We start from the raw sequence: 19,981 nt of genomic DNA on the forward strand, positions 1-19,981 counted from the left end.
TGAATACAGTCATGATTAAACGGTAGCCTACTGCAGCCTTGTGAAACCAGACCGATCTCGTGATAGCTCACATCCGGTTTCACTCCACGTGAAATTAAACGTGAGCGCAGTGGTCAGTCTGGTTTCACGAGGCTAGGCCTACTGCACTATTGAGTGACCATTCTTTTGCAGAGACAATTTGTGATATTCTACAATGTTCCATATATACAAAGTCATAGCAAAAATTAAAGTCCTACCAACAGAAAATAAATTATGTTTCCTTGCCTCGCAAAAAGCGATTGAAATTACAGTATTAGTCAGAATTTTTGTTACTTTTATTTTAGAAAATGTATTTTTAAAGTGTGGCATTTCAAGTCACATTTTGTTTAAAATACAGAAAACAGACAATTGTAGAACATGGATACAGCAAAAAGGAAATGACAGAAAATAAAGCTAACAAGCCTTTCTGACTGCTCTATTTTCTCTTTCTGAAGAAATTAAATTGAAGGTGGATGGGGAGGACGATGAATGGATGGGGGGATGAGTGAGACGATGAAGTTAGTTAAAGGAAACTATGGTTGCTTCATGGTTTATGTTTTAAATTATTTATAAAGTCTAATTTAAGATTAACTCTTTTCCTCTTTATTTTTTTGTTGTCTTTTTCATAAATGGTTTGATCTTCTGGAATACCAGGGCCCCTCAGCGCTGTATCTTCCTGGTCTCTGACACCGAGGGCTAGGAATGCCAACCTTGTCCGGAGGTGGGAACACACTGCCAGCCGTGCAGCCTTCCTGTCCCCCGCCGTGTTGCCTACCCTGGCTGGCCGGACCCACGCTGCCCGGTGCCGACTCAAGAAGATAAAGTGGTGTCCTTCTGTGTTTGCTGTGCTTGTGAACGTTGCATGGACTTCTGCCTTTCCACGTCTCTAAAATGTTTCTCAACCTACAGAGGAACAACAGAAGAAGAACACTTGATGCATAATCCAATTCTATATGCCATTGTATCAATAGTTATTTGTAAGAAATAAAAAAGAAAATTACATTTAAACTATCATAATTCCACAACAATGACAGATGTAGTAGTAGTAGGTAGGTGATACTCACTATTTTGCGTACATGACTTAAAGCGCTTCCCTCTTTGCCTTTGCAGTTATCAGCCTGGTATGGTGGCGAAATTACAACATCGTCCATGACCAGTATGTTCTTCTCCTGCCATTTACAGTCTTTGATGCTGCAGAACACAGTACACATCATTAGATTAACACCTGGAAACATTTAACTGGTAAAACAGTCCCTGACCTTGAGCTGAGGAATCAAGTCCATTGAAACAAGGTGTTCTATTCTGATGTTTCTAAATAAAGCATCAAATCTCAATTGTAATAATTGTATTTATTTATGGTTGACCAATCACACCGGTATAAATTCTGCATCTGCATTGTGGGGAAAAACTGAGGTGTCGGATTAGATTGTTGTTCCCGCTTCTTGACAATTTAAATTAAGCTTAAGAGCCAAATCAGGTCAAGACCTTAAACGGCACCTGCCTAAACGTAGCCAGTATGACTGAAAAAAGATGATTCAGTAGGCCCATTTCCATGGACAATGAGGAAAATGGAACAATAAACTATTTTTTCCCTACTATTTCAATTTTGTCCTCAAATCAACTGCCCATATTAGTTAGCCAGTAATTCTTAATCGTATCCTATTCCAACCACTGATTCTCTGCCCCTCAGGAATTAATCAAGTTCATTGAATAAAAATGTAAAAAGGCACTTACGTTTTGTGAATAGTCTGGAATAGCAGCTGGCCCTCCGCAGAAACCCCAGCACTGATTGCATAGGCTTGGGACAGCTTGTCCTCCTTCTCTGACCGTGCTCGATTGGCAAGCTGGGAGGAAGATGGCAGAGAGGAGAAAGTTAGGAGGGGATCTGGAGTAAAAGGCACTCAACCAATGTGCGTTGAGGTGCAACCACAAACTATAAGAGCATTTGAAGAGAATAGGCGTGAAACGCAACTCTCGCCCTCAATTGAAAACACAATTGACAACCTTGACCAGAAACATCAAATCAAATTTTATTGGTCACATACACATGGTTAGCAGATGTTAATGCAAGTGTAGCAAAATGCTTGTGAGATGAGAAAGTTGACAAGGAAGATTTAACAATGACTGACACAGATGGGTGGTTATTTGAGACGGGTGACAAATGTATCTCATGTCATCATCATCATAAGTAAACCCACACTGGGCCTGTTAATATTTAGTTTTCCATACAAATAGGCTAATCAAGCACTTTAAGACTGAAGCATAGGCTACACAAATAGTCATAGACTACAAAAACTGTTCTGTTCTACCTGATAATGAATTGCATCAACCTGGTATCCCAGGTCTAAATCAGTCCTTGATTAGTGGGGAAGAATGTAAAAAAAGCAGTGGCACTGGCTGAATTTGAGGGACCTACAGTATGACAGCAGATGCGGGCCTACCTTGCTAACATTCAGTGATGCTAGAGGAGGAAGCGTTTCAGTGCGGTCATTTATTATATCCACTTCAGAAACATAGGCTAAATTGATCAGGATGACGTCGTTGAGGTTTGGCTTCCCACTGGAGGGAGCACATTCTGGGAGGAACTCAAGTCAAGGTAAACAAACTGTAAAGGTAGTAACATGCACACATGACAGTTGGTGTACTAGACTAGAGCATCAGTGACATTCAAAGAATCTCAAGACATGGATAAATATAGAGTTCACATTCTTGGTCTATACAAAAACACCCCATTATATCAAAGTTCCAGACTGCATACATCCATATACTGCTATAAAACTACCTGAGCAAGTATAAATTATAATGGGCAGGCGCATACAGATGTCATGACATTTTAAGTTAATTGTTTTGGGCAGAGTAGGTGTGCATAAAAAATAAAATAAAACATTTCTGGAACTAACACTCGCACTTAACTTGTTTCTTACTAGCTCTGACTTTGCTGATAGCTACTTTGAGGGAAAATGTACTTACTGTGACATGTGGTTGTCTCACATAGCTATCTTAAGATGAATGCACTAACTAAGTCGCTCTGGGTAAGATTGTCTGCTAAATGACTCAAATGTAAGTGTAAAATGAAAATTGCACAACTGAGCATTTGGAAGGAATAAGCATGTCGCTCACGAGAGAGTCATGTCTATTCCTTCCAAATGCTCTTATGATTTTTTTGGTTGCACCTCATCTCACGTTTGTTGAGCGCCTTCTACTCCTCTACAGTTATTTGACTGAGCAAGTATGACATCACCATCAGCAGCATTAGAATCTTTAACATTGAAATATGATGGTCTATTATCCCTATTAAAATATAAATTATATCAGACAACATCAACACCATAGCTCACTGTAATAGAGTGGTTTCACTTGCCAGACGTACGGCACTCCATCAGCGGCTGTAGTAAGACACTGAGGTAAGGTTTGGGCAGGCCTATCAGTCAGTGGCAGTACTGTCAGTCAGCTGAAATGACAACCAAGGGCAATGCTGCCACCTGTAGTAGCCTGGATCCACATACACAAGTTGTAGCATGGCAATGAATGACAGCAAGCATCCTAAAGAAGGTTGAGGCATGAATGGAACAGAATAAAAGAATGCACAACATAAGGCACTAAATGCAGAGATGGTGTGTCCTTCCACAACATAGGGCCTAGCTTAGTATTGAACGTCTAGGCCTAAATACTGACAATACACACATTCTCCTGAAGGTATATCTACACCTCTGGATAGCTTGTAAAAAATTGCCAGGAAACATGGCAAGATGCTGGACATCCCTCATCAGCGGTGCGGACTGGTCACTTCAATCATGACATCTAGACAAAACACAGATGCTATTCTATTCAGCTCTTCATCCACAAAACATTCAATCACATACAACAACAATGGCTTTAACCAAAAGGAATGAATTGCAACTGTGGTTACATTTTTTACTTGCTTTGTTCCTGATGGGGTCCTTCTGGTCTGCCACTATTTGACACCAACCGGTTCTCTCCTACTCAATTCAAATGCTCTGTGGGTCCTAAATTACAGATCCAGTCTCAGTGGACTGATATAGCTAGCAGAAAGAAATATAGTTGAATGGCTAGCAATAGAAGCACGCATGTGACAACCTGTCACTGGAGCCCATGCAAGGTGGTCCCCACGCCCACCCTGAGGAGTGTGGATTGAGAAGAGAAATATCCATAGCTTTTTCAGCTAGCTACTTGGGCCAAGGTGTATTGAAAAGCCATAGCCGGCCAACATGATTAGCTTGTAAATTAGCCAGCTTTATACCGTTTCTGTCAGAATATGTAACGTCACTAACTTTGACAATCAATCGTGCCGTGATAGTTAGATTTGATGACTGAGACTTACAAATATCAAACATAAAGACAGCGCCAAATGGTCCCGTAATATGTTGGCTATCTAAAGCTAGCATGAGCTACCTAGCTGCTAGTTAGCATAGAGGTGCAATGAAATTCAGTGTTGCCATTTTTTTATTGATATGTATGCAATCAGTCAGGTGGTCTGTTTAAAAAAGCCTCTGCGATGGTCAGTTTGCTAGCTAAGTTAACTATCTAGCAAGACTGTCACGCTAGCCAATATGAATTATACCATTTACAGTCAGTGAATCTGCCATGATGCCATGCCATACTGGATTCTGCCAAATAGTGATCCTAGTCGAGGATCAGCAGTTCTACCATGGATCACAACACATGTAAAAATAGCTAAGCACTCAGAGCAAACAAAACATCAACATTAACCAAATGTAATACGGATGCAGGAGCGTACGACTCAGACAATCTTAATGAATGGTATTACAATTTTGCATGGGGTACAAAGCTACGGTACTACTAATTACGCCTGCGCGGATCACTATTTGACACATGCCCTTGCAGGCAAACAGGCCAATGATACAATGGCATCCTAAAATTGAGAAAGGATACTCAAAGTCAACATCTTTGACTGGTAGTCGAAGGCCACCACCTCTCCTTGCAGACGTTGGCCCAAGCAAGTGAGACAAGAGACATGGCTTCCGACGCTAAAATACTCCCCCGGTCCAGGAGCCGCCATCTTCTCCGCCAGGAAACCGGAGCGCCAGTCGTACGTCAGATTAGTACGTGATCTCGTCACTTGGACGACTTCGGGGCGTGGCAAATTACGTAGTTACGTCCCATCTCACGATTGTCATTAATTCCACCGTAGCTGGTATTTTAGCATTACATTATGATTTTTACCAAGAATAGTATATTATAGGGTTTCCTCTCTAAAGTAAAAAAAAAAAGAAAAAAAAGGAGAGGCACTCTCTCTCAGATTGGGAGGCATTGATTGATACCGATGGAACAGTTCCATGCAGTTACCATTCCAACAGTTCGATGCCTACCATCAGAACATCAACATGCACCTGCAAAGTTTGTCCCATTCCTCCCCCTGTTGTCAAGATTCAGAAATGCTTCTGCTGCAAAATATTTCTGTCCCGACTATCACGCCATCAACCAGAATATCGTCACAATATCATCTTATTTGGATCCTTGATATTGTGTATTCACTTTAATTATGGAGGCCATACACACCCAAGGTATTTGGATTGCTGAAGCACTTCAGCAAAGAACGAAGAGCCAAGACAAACTTTGGTTGATTGCCACTCACATTGGGGATCCCAAAGCTGCCTTCCTTCTCGTGTTCCCCTTGACTTACTTTCTCAACCGACGGACTGGATTTGCAGTTGTCTGGGTGGCTGCTATTTCGGAGTGGCTTAATCTAGTGTTCAAATGGTAAGAGTAACGTTTATTTGGTCTATTATGCTTTTAAAAATGTTCAATTAACTTACCGGAACTCTCGGCCCTATAGCTCTACTGTCCGATGAATGCTTGATAAACTCTTGAGAAAATCAACTATTCTGATCTAAAGTCATTATTTAAAAAAATCCAATGTTTCACTTACATTCTTTAACCCATAAACATTTATTTATGGTGAGCATTTTACAAATACATCTCTGATATTTTCTGCAACACGTTTGGATTCGTGGCATGTCCTTTTCTATTATCGGTCCGACGGTAAAACAAACGTCGGAACCTTAACGAGTTGGAGGCTGTAAGTATAAAGTCAAACATATTTTGACCTTCTGTGGTGTACATTCTGAATTTTGAATTTTAATTCCAATGCAGGATGCTCTTTGGGGAGAGACCATTCTGGTGGATTGGAGAATCCCGTTTATTTGAGAAAAACCCTCCCAAACTCCAACAGTTTGCCTCAACTTGTGAAACAGGTCCAGGTTAGTGAGATTTAATACATTATTCCAAAAGCTTGTAATTTTCGTACATTTACAGCAACAAATCATCCAAATATTGGGCACATCATTTACTTGACCAGACAAACTGACTGTGAACTTATAACCATCGGTAATAATGTAATACCACAGTATTTGACCAGTGGTGTTATTCCTCTCCATCTCTCAGGCAGTCCATCTGGTCATGCAATGGTAACAGCAGCAGTGTGGTGGGTGATGGCCTCATCCCTGGGTTCTCTTCTCTACTCCTACACACGCAGGTCTGACCATTAGTCAAATATATTTTCTATTTGTATTTTAAATGCAATCATTTTTTATCATTTTTATCTGTATTGCAAAATCTGTGTGAGCATGTTTGACATGGTTATTAAATAAACATTTTCATTGTCCATATTTGTTTTTACCCCCCCAATCTATTTCAGCATGTTGCTATCAGCGGTTCCGTATGTGCTGTATCTGCTGGGGTTAGTGGCAGTTGGCTTCTCTCGCATCTTCATCCTGGCACACTTCCCCCATCAGGTCATAGCTGGCTCTTTGACAGGTCAGAATCTACCTGTACTGTCTTGTGGAACTTTATTCAGGGGGATGTAATCATTAGTTTTTTTTGTAGTGGGAGTTATGTATGTACAATACGGTACTTGGTGTGTATAACCTACTGTATCTAACTTATTCTAAGGTTGACAAAGTTTTGTTAGAATATTCTAGAACATCATCTTCATTCTGAAGTGAGTGTCCCCAACTCTTTTCTTCAGGCTTCATTCTTGGGGTAGTTCTGAGCCGTCAGGTTCCAGAAGGTCGCCCTCTGGTGTTTTTTGTGAGTTCCAGCATTGGGCTACTCCTCAGTGCTTTCCTAATCCACTCAGGACTGACATGGCTGGGCTTCGACTTGTCCTGGTGAGTCTAGTCTACTCAATATTTTCCCATATCATAAAGAAAATGGTGAATGTGATTGTCTATTTTAAAAGCAGCTTGCCTCATAACAGCTATAGTTCTAATTGCATTTAATATAATGTTTAACATTTCCAAGGTCCATTGCGTTGGCTAAGAAGTGGTGCTCCCATTCAGAGTGGATTCGGCTGGACACAGCCCCGTTTTCCTCACTAACACGGGACTGTGGTGCTATCCTGGGCCTGGGGCTGGCCCAGTACTGGAAGCCAGGTGGGTACACTCTCCCCTGTGCTCCACGTGCCCTGTGTCTGGCCCTCTGCTCCATGGCTCTCTACCATGTCCATCGACTGCCTCTACCAATCCAACCACAGCCCCTCTTCTACTTCCTCTTCTTTATCAAGTTTACCATCGTGCCCCAGGTGGTCATGATTTATGTACCTGGCTTTGTACACCTCCTTACACACAAAAAGAAAAATGATTAAAATGACACATTCCTTGGAAGTTCAACTCTGGACACTGAGAGAAACGTTTCTTTAGGTACTTTTCTTTTCATACACACTCCTGTATAAATGGGGAAATTGATGGCAATATGGGTGTTGACTTCTAAGGAAGTTGTCAGACAAATGCTGAATGGCAATTTTTCTGCTGATGATTGAAGATTGTATCATGCCCATTTGCAGGATATACAGTTGAAGTTGGAAGTTTACATATACCTTAACCAAATACATTTAAACTCAGTTTTTCCACAATTCCTGACATTTAATCCTAGTAAAAAATTCCCTGTTTTAGGTCAGTTAGGATCACCACTTTATTTTAAGAATGTGAAATGTCAGAATAATAGTAGAGAGAATTATTTATTTCAGCTTTTATTTCTTTCATCACATTCCCAGTGGGTCAGAAGTTTACATACACTCAATTAGTATTTGGTAGCATTGCCTTTAAATTGTTTAACTTGGGTCAAACGTTTCGGGTAGCCTTCCACAAGCTTCCCACAATAAGTTGGGTGAATTTTGGCCCATTCCTCCTGACAGAGCTGGTGTAACTGAGTCAGGTTTGTAGGCCTCCTTGCTCACACACGCTTTTTCAGTTCTGCCCATACATTTTCTATAGGATTGATGCCATACATTTTGTGAAGTGCACCAGTCCCTCCTGCAGCAAAGCACCCCACAACATGACGCTGCCACCCCCGTGCTTCACAGTTGGGATGGTGTTCTTCGGCTTGCATGGCCTCCCCTTTTTTCCTCCAAACATAACGATGGTCATTATGGCCAAACGGTTCTATTTTTGTTTCATCAGACCAGAGGACATTTCTCCAAAAAGTACGATCTTTGTCCCCATGTGCAGTTGCAAACCGTAGTCTGTTTTTTTTATGGTGGTTTTGGAGCAGTGGCTTCTTCCTTGCTGAGCGGCCTTTCAGGTTATGTCGATATAGGACTCGTTTTACTGTGGATATAGATACGTTTGTCCCTGTTTTCTCCAGCATCTTCACAAGGTCCTTTGCTGTTGCTCTGTGATTGATTTGCACCTTTCGCACCAAAGTACGTTCATCTCTAGGAGACAGAAGGCGTCTCCTTCCTGAGCGGTATGACGGCTGCGTGGTCCCATGGTGTTTATACTTGCGTACTATTGTTTGTACAGATGAACGTGGTACCTTCAGGCGTTTGGAAATTGCTCCCAAGGATGAACCAGACTTGTGGAGGTCTACAATGTTTTTTCTGAGGTCTTAGTTGATTTATTTTGATTTCCCCATGATGTCAAGCAAAGAGGCACTGAGTTTGAAGGTAGGCCTTGAAATACATCCACAGCTACACCTCCAATTGACTCAAATTATGTAAATTAGCCTATCCAAATTTTCTAAAGCCATGACATCGTTTTCTGGAATTTTCCAAGCTGTTTAAAGGCACAGTCAACTTAGTGTATGTAAACTTCTGACCCACTGGAATTGTGATACAGTGAATTATAAGTGAAATAATCTGTCTGTAAACAATTGTTGGGAAAATGACTTGTCATGCACAAAGTATATGTCCTAACCGTCTTGCCAAAACTATAGTTTTTTAACAAGACATTTGTGGAGTGGTTGAAAAATGAGTTTTAATGACTCCAACCTAAGTGTATGTAAACTTCCCACTTTAACTGTGGGCCAAATGTTTTTGGTGTTATTTTGTCTCAGCTTCTACTATGTGTCTGTTATTTCAAGCTATGTAATTAGCAATGTAGCCTTCTTCCTTCTTAGATATGTAACCAGCATGATTGACAAATGATCTGTAAGTGAAGGTAAATGGTGCCACATTCTGGTTAAACCTAATCAATTAATGACTCTGTTATAATCAAGTAGGCTAGTGTGCTGTTCCCTCGAGGCGGAAGTTGATGTTATGCTTGGCATGTAGCGTTAAAGAAATCAAAAAGGACCTGACAATGAAAATGTAAGGATTACTGTATGCTACATAAGCAGTTATTCATATCATTCACCTGAAAGATCAAAGCAAATAAATGACATGCATGCAGGATGTTTTTCAGTTGGTAACCATTTATAAATGTTATTCTTCAATACATAGGTTTGACTGTACAGATTACAATCAGTTATCATGAGATAAAAACACAATTTTTTATTATTTTTAATTCAACTTATCACAGCGCTCTTAAAGCTCACATTTACAGACAAAAGAACTCTGCTCAGCAAGCAAATACACTAAAATAATACAAATAGAATGCTTCAGAGTTTTGTGTTGTGTCTGGTTGGAGGGAAAGGAAAAGGATATTCAGGCATAACAGCTTCATTACTCTGATCCCAAATCGCGAATGTATAACACAGGCCAGATTCAGGACACTATATGTGTTTCTGTTTGAGATCATGATTGGCAAAATAATCAAACATGCATCTGAATATTTACAACCAACTCATTTACATAAAAAGTTAAAAAACAAAGTCTGTCAAAGTCCTTTTTTGAAAGAATAGTACAATTCCTCTTACATACAGTAGGGTCTTACATTTGTCCAAATGAGCTATACTGTGGGTTGGGAACCATTTGAATGGCAGACAAGACCCAAATGGAAGCTGTCCATTAAGCAGTGGCAACTGACTGAGCATTCAATCTGACTGAAGTACTTTCACACACCCATTGTTTTTATACTCTAACATGGCAAGTATAAAAATACATTAGTCATGAATACAACCTTTACATTTTTCTCTCCAGGACTTTCCCTTGACACTGAAGTTAAGTGCTTAGTCACTGGATTTGGGGCCATTTGATTGACTTTGTCAGTCAATAGGTTACACACACACACTATAATTGAATTGAACAGTAGCTATAAGGAAACTGCAAAATATAAACATTTTCACCTGTGGTACGATTTTTTTTTAAACAAGCCATTTGTGTACAAGACCTGTCTGTCTATGAAGGGATCTGGGGTTGGGTTGAAGGGGATATACACATTTATTCTTCATGTTGTCATTCATTACTTTGCAGATCAGAGTTCCTATGACGATGAGTCATCAGTAATAATCCATTATCACTGGTCAGAAGAAGTTCCACTTGACCTGACCTCCATTCATCCAAATTCAATAACAATCACAACTAAAATAAAGTAATTAAAATACATAAAGTGCACCCTTAGTTAAGGACTTTACAGGCATTTAGTGCAGACATTTATGAATGAAATCTCAGTAAAAAATGAAAGAAAAGCAAATATGATGCCGATACAAAAGAAAAATGTCTTTAACAGTGGTTTCAAATCAAATTTTATTTGTCACATGCTTCGTAAACAACAGGTGTAGACTAACCGTGAAATGCTGACTTACGGGCCTTTCCCAACAATGCAGAAAGATAAATAATAGAACTATTATAACACAAGGAATAAATACCCAATGAGTAACAATAACATGGCTATATACACGGGGTACCAGTACCAAGTCGGTTTGTGTGTCTGCGTTCAATAGTTTTTAATTGCAAAGAAAACTTCAAATATCCCTCACATTATTATATTCTGTATTGATTTATATTTTTTTAAATATATTCTCCTATTACCATGAACTTCAGAAGGGGGACATCTCCAAACTTTGGTATTTGTATGACTTCCTCTGTCCTCAAACCAATGACAATGACCTATGCACAATGAAAAAATAAATATATTTCACAAAACTAAACCTCTTATACCCCTTTAAAACACTGCAAAGTTATCCTAGTTGGAAGAAAGACGAATAACATTCAACGAGTACAACGCAGCGTGATTATTAGGAGTAATTTATTGGTTGAACTATTCTCTAGAGGATGTTTGTAGAAGGCCATGGCAGTAACAATTGAACTTCAAATGAAAGGCAACGTTATGTGGTAGGGTTGAGTGAAAATACCACAAACATAACAAGCCCAATATTTCAAAAATACAAAAATAACATTTGACATTGAATAATTTAAAGTTTGTAAATGTCCCTCCCCTGCCGTAGTTGTGGGCGTTAATGTGCTTGTCGGAACTTCCTATTTCAGAGTTGAAATTATCATAAGTTATATGTGTAGAGCTTCATCTTGGATGATTCTGATACTTTCCAAGTTGGAAACTCATGTATCATTTTTCTACAATGAGTTTCCAAGTCTGAAATATCAGCGTTTCCCTGGCCGACATGTCACGAGTGCAGCATAAATCTTCAAAACCTGTCGTTGCATGACTAGTAGGACGAAAGGCTAACAACAGGGCAAAACAGAAATAATACAATCCAAATGCAAGCTATGTTATGTTTTTATACGTATATACATTATATAGCTTAATAATAAATATTATATTTTTTTTCTCTAAGCACTGTCAAGTTGTAATTTCCATTTACAGTATTGAACATATTAGTATTGTATTACGGAGTCTAGCAACCTTGAATAAGAGCACACTTTGTATTTTAAGGATAAAACATGGTAGATGGTTAGAGTCCACAGGTACAGTAAGGTAAGGGCCCCCAATTTTACTCTCACCACCCCACACAAGACCTCCCCAAAGGTCTTGGGGAGGAAGTTGTGCCCCCCCCCCCTATAAAAGTGTTAGGGCCTCTGACCCTGGGTGTGATCAGCACTGGCCCTGTCATCACCTTTCAATGTCATATCTTTCTATTTCAATGTGTGCAGAGTTGAAGTTTAACAACAAAATAGTACAATCTCTCACGTATTAGTATTTAGTATCTATGTACTGTATGACTAGACCTCTACCGCCAGTGTGTGCCTATTGTAGACACTGCTTTCTGTGTGAGTGGGGCTGTACTCTGTCTTTTTATTATGTGCTCATCAATGTCAGACAAGGTCTCCAGCCCAACTCAACTTTCCCCCTCCCCCTTTCCTCCCCTCCCACTCACACGCCCAGTTCGGCCGTGGACATTCACACATTCGACTCCACAAAAGGTCTCTTTGGTTTGATGGGGGAGGTGGGGCCCTGCCTAGAGTCACGGGACATATCACGGGAGAGCTGTCGGTACATGTTGTCCTGGTAGGCCTGAGCTACGGGCAGAGTCCTGGCCACTTTCACGTCTGGATAGGTGGGCACCTGGCTCACCCTCTCCAGGATGTCCCCTCCTCCGCCCCGGGAGCCACCGTTGGCCAGCTTGCCCAGGGAGGACTGCTGCTGCTGGGGGTAGTAGTCCTCCTCCAGGAGTTGTCCGTTCTGGGCGTTGTTAGTCTTGTTGTAGTAGGCGATGTTCCCCAGCGAGGTCGGGGGGCTGTAGGACGAGCCCTGCTGGATCAGCTGGCCAGGCGACGTGGGGCTGATGCCAGAGTCCATGGAGGTCATGGCCCAGGGCCGCTGGGACGAGGGCTGCTGCAGGTACTGAGTCTGGTGAGTCCGCGCCGTCTTGTCTATGATGCCCATGAAAGGCGTGGTCCGTGAGCGGGTGCCCTCGCCCTGGTACAGCCCCCCACCACCTCCCTGGGCCGGCGAGATTGGGGAGATGTCATCGTTACAGGAGTGCTCGTACCCCTCGTAGCCCTCGTAGGCCACCTGCAGCGGGATTTCCATCCCCTGGATGGAAGAGGAAGGCCTGAAGCCTGGGGCTAGATTACAGCTGGAGCCCCCCGTGGAGATGTTGTTGCTGGACGGGGAGAAGCGGAGGCCCACGCTCTGGGAGTGGATGAGGGGCCGCGGAGTGGACATGTGCGGTTTGATCTCCGGGGTAGTGGCACTGATGGGCCGCCTCACCATGTGGCCGATCTCTGGCGATCCCAGCTGGCACTGAGGCATGGCACTGTTCTGACGCTCCAGCTCGTGCTTGGCGACAGGGTAGTAGGCGGCCGACTGGCTGCGGCTAATCTGGGGAGTCTGGCTATAGCGGACACCCCCCTGGAGCTGGCCCCCTTGTCCCCCCCCACTGCTGGCACGGTAGGCAGAGGAGGGGCGCTGGGTTAGCTCGTCCTTCATTAGACCCTCTATGACCCCTCCTCGGCCCCCATGCTGACAGAGGGCCCCAGCTGAGAGGCTGGACTGGGGCATGGAGCGACCATCCAGGGAGGGCTGGTACATCAACCGGCTCTGGCTCTCCATCGGCACGTCCATGGAGCCCCCCTGGTAGCGCATGGGGTGGCCCATCTGGCCATATGCGTTGCTGGGCTGGTTGGTGCGAACAATCTGGGCCATGGAGGGCTGGAGACGCAGGCCCTGGTGGTGCAGTGAGTCCTGGTGGTGCAGGGAGACCTGGTGGTGTAGCTGGGCCTGGTGGTGCTGTTGGGAGACCTGGTGGTGCAGTTGGGCCTGGTGGTGCTGGTGTGTCTGGAGGGTGTCATGGTGCTGGGAGGCCTGGTGGTGCAGGGAGGCCTGGTGGTGCAGGGAGGGCTGTGAGCTCAGCTGGAAGGACCTCTGGCTGCTCATCTTGGACAGGGGAGGCTGCTCCTGCTGGTAGCGCACCGGAGAGCCTGACTGGGACCTGTACAGACACACACTCTCCACCGGGGGGCTGGCTCTGTACTGGCTCTGTACCCCACCCCGACGCAGGGGGGAGAGCGGGGGACTCTGGTATCCGTGGTCCATCCCCTGACCCACTCCTCCATTGCCTCCCATGGGCGGGGGGCTGAAGTGGTAGGTGGTCTGGTGGACCGGGGAGGTCTGTGGAGGGCTGTGTCGATAGTGGGAGTTGTGGTGCGTGGGGGAGAGGGAGGGGGGCGACGGTGGCTGGTAGTTCTGGCTGCCGGGGGAGGACATGGAGGTGGGGCTGGGGTGGCCATAGTCGTAAGCCTGGCCCATGGGGGAGCCCCCTGACAGGTAGGTCTGGTCCTGGTGATGGTAGGGGTGGTGGTGGTTGGTCGGAGAGAGAGGTGGGCTCTGGATGACAGGCAGACTGGAGGGGTTGGAGCGGGGCTCCCTCTCAAGGGCCAGACCCATAGAACCCATACTCCCCATAGACATGGCCTCCAGCTCCTGCTCCAGATAGTCCTCGTCTTCAAACAGATCCTGGACCGGCTCCATGTCCTCCAGCCGAGGCTCCGGGGGAGGGGGGAGCTCCAGGGGGAGGGGGAGGGAGGACAGGGACATCTCCTCCTCCTCTCCCTCCTCTGGGGGAGGCGATGGGGGAGGAGATGGGGGAGGCTCCAGCTTCTGTGCATCCTCCTCCTCCTGGGTGAGCTGTCGACACTCCTCCTCTACTCGCTGCAGGAGGCGCTGGATCTCACAGTGGTTGGGGCTCTGCTTCATGGCTTCATTCAGGTCCTCCAAGGCCTCAGGGAACTGTCTACAAATCCAGACAAGAAGGAAAGATATGACAGGGTTGGAAATGAGTGAAGGTTTTAAAACACTGCTGTGAAAATGAACACATTTGAATGAATTGGTCAAAAAAGAAGGAAAACTGTTTTATGAGAGGCTGAAGAAGATAAGCGGAGTATGTAAACTATTCTACAGTAGATGGATATCAGGGAGGTGCAGGGGAAATAAATACCTGCTACTACGCTTGGCACGTGCTCTGGCATAGTATGCTTCGTAGGATTTTGGTTTCAATTCAAGCGCCTTTGTAGCAAACTCCTCAGCCATCCCAAAGTCCTGAGAGCAATAACAAGTGATCCATGAGTCAGATACTTACAGAATATTACTGGGGTAAAACAGAGGTAATGTTATAGGTACAGTAATATAATGCTTATCACCTATACTTTTTCCATACTTTACACTATTACATATAGATAATATACTATAGATGACCCATGGGGCTCTTGTCAAAAGTAGGGCACAAGGGTGCCATTTGTGATGCATCCATGGTCAGAGCCCGCCAACTCACGTTCATTTTTCTCCGACATCGGGACAGATTGAGGAAGATGGACACTTTGAGCTCCCTGAAAGTCTTGAGGTCCTCACTGAAGCCTTCACGGGGGAACTTTTTGAGGGCGTATTGATAGCGCTGTGCTGCCTCCTTAACTTTCCCTTTCTTTTGAACACACCAACACACACATGTTATTCATACAAGACAGACATATAGGTCTTATTGATCATTAAAACAAAACAAGTTGTATAGCACTTGAGGATAAATACATCTGTAAAAGTGTAATAAAATATATAATGATAACATTTGATTTCTTTGATGTATAGATATATTTTCGTTCTTATACAGTATGTATTAATATTTTTCATCAATAGTTGACTGTCCTTCCTCAGATTCGGATAGGGCCTCCTGATCTCACTTTATAGAAGCTGTCTCCCTCCTCAATCAGCTTGCTCAGTAGGATGATCATGATGTCGGGTTTGGAGGTAGCCATGGCCCACGTGGCTGGACCTGAAGAACACAGGATGAGAAAGAAAAGAGTGAGAGAAGCAGGGAAAGATAAAAAGAAAAGGAATGTAGGAGTTGTTTTTGAGTCACAGTAAACACACAACAACTGACAAGAACAACAAACAAAATGGCAGGAATGACAGATAGGCAGACGTCTGTCCGCTGCAGAGAAAATGAAGCTATTCTCTTTCTAAAGTCTATTGCTCTAGGTAGAGGAGTACACTGTAGGGACAATATCCCAGCCAAAAGGGTAGAAATATGAAAGATTGCAAAATACAAAAATTATGCGGCTGGTAAAGACTGAGTCACTCCCAATCTAATTGTCTTACATCAGGTGGCTTCACTCCTACGCGACGCTCGTCCCTCAACCGCCAGTCAGTGCAGGCGGAATCATCGTGCTATCTGACGCAAGACAATTAACCTAACGAGGATAGCTCTCTGCAGAAAGCAACACTTGAAACCCATTTACACAGAGACTAGAGAGATGAGGACAAGGTTGGTGGGTTTCTTGCATGACGAAAAGACTCATAGCAGCTAGGCAAGCAGGACACAGGAGAGCTCTGCAGACCAGGGCAAGGGTGAGGCAACGGTAGAGGAAGTAGGTAGGAACAGGACTTCTGACTGGCCTAGCTGACACTGAGGAACGTTTCAGAAGAATGAACAATGCACAGTAGAATCATCTGAACTGTGGATAGTGGAGAAAAGGCATTACAGACGCATGCAGTTCCCCTGGTGATCATTACCAAGTGAAGGTATAGGAGGGGTTCATCATGCATCTGTGAGATGGAAATAAGAAAACACCTTGATACAATGTAGTATGCTGGAGGCTGGGCATGCTGTCATATGATAACCAACCGGAATGTGAACATCTACCTCTAAATAAAACCAGTCCAAGTAAAAGTTAGGACGGGATTCAATCTGATCGCGGATTATAGGCATTGCAGCTTTTAAAGGCAAATTATGACTGAGCCAACATATGCAGTGTTTACAGTGAATGGGATCTCCACGAACGCGGGAACATTACCTTTAAAAGTTGCAATGCCTATAACCCACAATAGGATTGAAAACCGGCCTCAGTGATAATAGTAATACCTGAGTGTTATTTCTCAGTATGGGGTTTGCTGACACTTAGCCTGCTGTCTAAGTGGCCTGCTGACACTTAGACCATAACGACACAGAAACAACACAGAAAGAGATAGGGCTGTCAAAATGCCTGCTGGGGTGAGATGTCGACAGCCTTGGGATTACCTCTGGGCCGACTGGGCAGCGTCTGACATCCTGGTACCGCAGAGAGATCAAGGGGGAGGGAGAGGTCATGAGCGAGGGAGGAAGTGAGTGTTGGGGGAGGGGGGGGGGGGGGTGGAGAGCAGCGTGCCAGAGTAATCAAAGGAGAAAAAAACAGAAAAAGGTGCGTGGGAGAGAGAGGACAAGTGGAAAAAAACAGAAAGAGAAAAAGGAGGTGGTGGAAGATGAGGTGTGAGAGAAGGAACAGAAAAAGCAGCAGTGAGAAGCGGGGGTAAGTGCCCCAGCAGAAAGAAAGAGACACAGGAAGAAAAAGAACATACTGCCAGTGCTAACCACCTGTCGAGAGAGAGAAAGAACGAGAGAGAAAGAACGAGAGAGCAGAGAGAGATAGAAAGAACTATAGATAAAGAAAGAACAAGGGAGAAAGAAAAAAAGAAAGAACCAGAGAGCTGAGAGAGAGGAAGAGACAGAGACAACATGAAAGAGAAAGAATACAGGATACACGGTAACAGTAGAACAACAAAGACAGATATAAAGACCTGAGGAGTGACTAGCCAGAGAGAACAGAGAAAAGCTGCAGTACGGTACAGCAGCGGGGGGGGGGGGGGGGGGGGGGGGATACAGTACCAGTGGGGGTTTAGCTGTTAGCTCAGCTCCAAAGAGACTTCTGGTCAAAGTACTATAGTACCAGTCATAAGTTTGGACACACCCACTCATTCAAGGGTTTTTCTTTATTTTAAATATTTTCTACATTGTAGAATAATAGCGAAGACACCAAAACTATGACATAACACATATGGAATCATGTAGTATCCAAAAAAAGAGTTAAACAAATGTAAATATTTTATATTTGAGATTCTTCAAAGTAGCCACCCTGTGCCTTGATGACATCTTTGCACACTCTTGGCATTCTTTCAAACAGCTTAACCTGGAATGCTTTTCCAACAGTCTTGAAGGAGTTCCCACATATGCTGAGCACTTGTTGGCTGCTTTTCCTTCACTATGCGGTCCAACTCATCCCAAACTATTACACTTGGGTTTAGGTCAGATGATTGTGGAGGCCAGGTCATCTGATGCAGCACTCCATCACTCTCCTTCTTGGTCAAATAGCCCTTACACAGACTGGAGGTGTGTTGGGTCATTGTCCTGTTGAAAAACAAATAATAGTCCCACTAAGCGCAAACCAGATGGGATGATGTATCGCTGCAGAATGCTGTGGAAGCCATGCTGGTTAAGTGTGCCTTGAATTCTAAATAAATCACAGACAGTGTCACCAGCAATGCACCCCACACCATCACACCTCCTCCATGCTTCACGGTGGGAACCACATATTTGGAGATCGTCCGTTCGCCTACTCTGCGTCTCACAAAGACACGGCGGTTGGAACCAAAAATCTAAAATTTGGACTCATCAGACCAAAGGACAAATTTCTACCACTCTAATGTCCATTGCTCGTGTTTCTTGGCCCAAGTAAGTCTCTTCTTCTTATTGGTGTCCTTTAGTAGTTGTTTATTTGCAGAAATTCGACCATGAAGGCCTGATTCACACAGTCTCCTCTGAACAGTTGATGTTGAGATGTGTCTGTTACTTGAACTCTGTGAAGCATTTATTTGGGCTGCAATCTGAGGTGCAGTAATCAAAATATATTTTGATTTGTTTAACACTTTTTTTGGTTACAACATGATTCCATATGTGTTATTTCATAGTTTGATGTCTTCACTATTATTCTACAATGTAGAACATAGTAAAAATAAAGAAAAACCCTGGAATGAATATGTGTGTCCAAACTTTTGACGAGTACAGTATATAAGAAATAGGTTGCCATTTAGGATGCATATTCTGTATTTCGGTGTCATCCTATTGTATGCATGAATAGTCTTTGTATTGTGTCTCAATATCAGATAGTCAAGTGTAAAATAATAAATACAACTGTCAACAGTCAAAATATCCTGTTGCACTGTGGAGAGAAATGGGTTATTTTCCAGGAGAGGTATTTCATTCACTGTCTACATACAAGTCCTGTTTGCGTCTCAAATGGCACCATATTCCCCACATAGTGCACTCCCTTTGACCAGGGCCAATTGGGTGTAATTTGGGACAGCCCCTGCCCAAAATCTATCTAACACTAAGTCCATTCTCCATACCTATCTTGGCTCCCTTCTTGAGCAGGGCAACCACCACGGAGGTGTTCCTGCAGCCCACGGCCCGGTCCAGAGGACGCATCCCACTGTAGTCCACATGCTCTATCATCGCCCCCTGGTCCACTAGAAACTGGACCTGAGAGGACAGACAGCAGAAGAATGGAACAGGGGCGAGGAGGGAGAAATGTAGTGATTCAAATTATATTAATTAGAGTAGAATCATAGGATGGTACTACAATTTGGGAGAGTTACTGCTCGCAAAATATACACAAATATAACTATACCTGAACACATCAGGATAGACAAAAGACCTACAATACAAGTGTGTCTCTTTTGTTCCTAATGTTGTCCATTCAAATCAAAACAAACTTTGTCACATGCGCCCGAATAAAACAAGTGTAGACCTTACCATGAAATGCTTATTAACAATCCCTTAACCAACAGTGCAGTTCAAGAATAGTTAAGAAAATATTTAACAAATAAACTCAAGTTAAAAATTACAAAAAGTAACACAATAACATAACAATATTGAGGCTGTATACAGGGGGTACCGGTACCAAGACAGTGTTCGGGGGTACAGGTTAGAGGTAATTTGTACATGTAGGTAGGGGTGAAGTGACTATGCATAGATAATAAACAGCGAGTAGCAGCAGTGTACAAAACAAATGGGGAGTCAATGTAATAGTCCGGTGGCCATTTTATTAATTGTTCAGCATTCT

The 19,981-nt window shown here is 43.4% G+C and overlaps 3 protein-coding genes across 12 annotated transcripts in view; 1 reads left to right on the plus strand and 2 right to left on the minus strand.

Moving 5' to 3' along the window:
• Nucleotides 1–292: 292 nt before the first annotated feature.
• lsm12b (LSM12 homolog b) lies at nucleotides 293–5,747 on the minus strand. The gene is made up of 6 exons (XM_020460696.2): nucleotides 5,636–5,747; nucleotides 4,933–5,252; nucleotides 2,460–2,593; nucleotides 1,753–1,862; nucleotides 1,083–1,209; nucleotides 293–921 (listed from the first exon to the last, which is right to left on the minus strand). Exons 2-6 carry the CDS (start codon nucleotides 5,057–5,059, stop codon nucleotides 829–831), a joined length of 591 nt encoding a protein of 196 aa, XP_020316285.1. The 5' UTR covers nucleotides 5,060–5,252; nucleotides 5,636–5,747; the 3' UTR covers nucleotides 293–828.
• Nucleotides 5,271–7,670, plus strand: g6pc3 (glucose-6-phosphatase catalytic subunit 3). The gene is made up of 6 exons (XM_020460695.2): nucleotides 5,271–5,760; nucleotides 6,154–6,260; nucleotides 6,445–6,535; nucleotides 6,698–6,816; nucleotides 7,028–7,169; nucleotides 7,303–7,670. The coding sequence occupies exons 1-6, from the start codon at nucleotides 5,543–5,545 to the stop codon at nucleotides 7,643–7,645; spliced, it is 1,020 nt and encodes a 339-aa protein (XP_020316284.1). The 5' UTR covers nucleotides 5,271–5,542; the 3' UTR covers nucleotides 7,646–7,670.
• Nucleotides 7,671–9,670: 2,000 nt separating this feature from the next.
• tanc2b (tetratricopeptide repeat, ankyrin repeat and coiled-coil containing 2b) overlaps nucleotides 9,671–19,981 on the minus strand; it is a 213,023-nt gene continuing 202,712 nt past the window's right edge. For 8 of the 10 annotated variants that reach the window (XM_031805234.1, XM_031805232.1, XM_031805237.1 and 5 more), the window contains 6 exons: nucleotides 19,266–19,398; nucleotides 17,125–17,154; nucleotides 15,788–15,879; nucleotides 15,388–15,534; nucleotides 15,055–15,155; nucleotides 9,671–14,850 (listed from right to left, as the gene is read on the minus strand). In XM_031805234.1, coding sequence (XP_031661094.1) covers nucleotides 12,516–14,850; nucleotides 15,055–15,155; nucleotides 15,388–15,534; nucleotides 15,788–15,879; nucleotides 17,125–17,154; nucleotides 19,266–19,398 — 2,838 coding nt within the window. In that variant the 3' untranslated portion in view covers nucleotides 9,671–12,515. The remainder of the gene's footprint in view (nucleotides 14,851–15,054; nucleotides 15,156–15,387; nucleotides 15,535–15,787; nucleotides 15,880–17,124; nucleotides 17,155–19,265; nucleotides 19,399–19,981) is intronic. The other 2 variants (XM_031805236.1, XM_031805233.1) reach the window with 1 other exon arrangement.

The sequence above is a fragment of the Oncorhynchus kisutch genome, linkage group LG25 (assembly GCF_002021735.2).
Source record: "Oncorhynchus kisutch isolate 150728-3 linkage group LG25, Okis_V2, whole genome shotgun sequence".
NCBI lineage: Eukaryota > Metazoa > Chordata > Actinopteri > Salmoniformes > Salmonidae > Oncorhynchus > Oncorhynchus kisutch.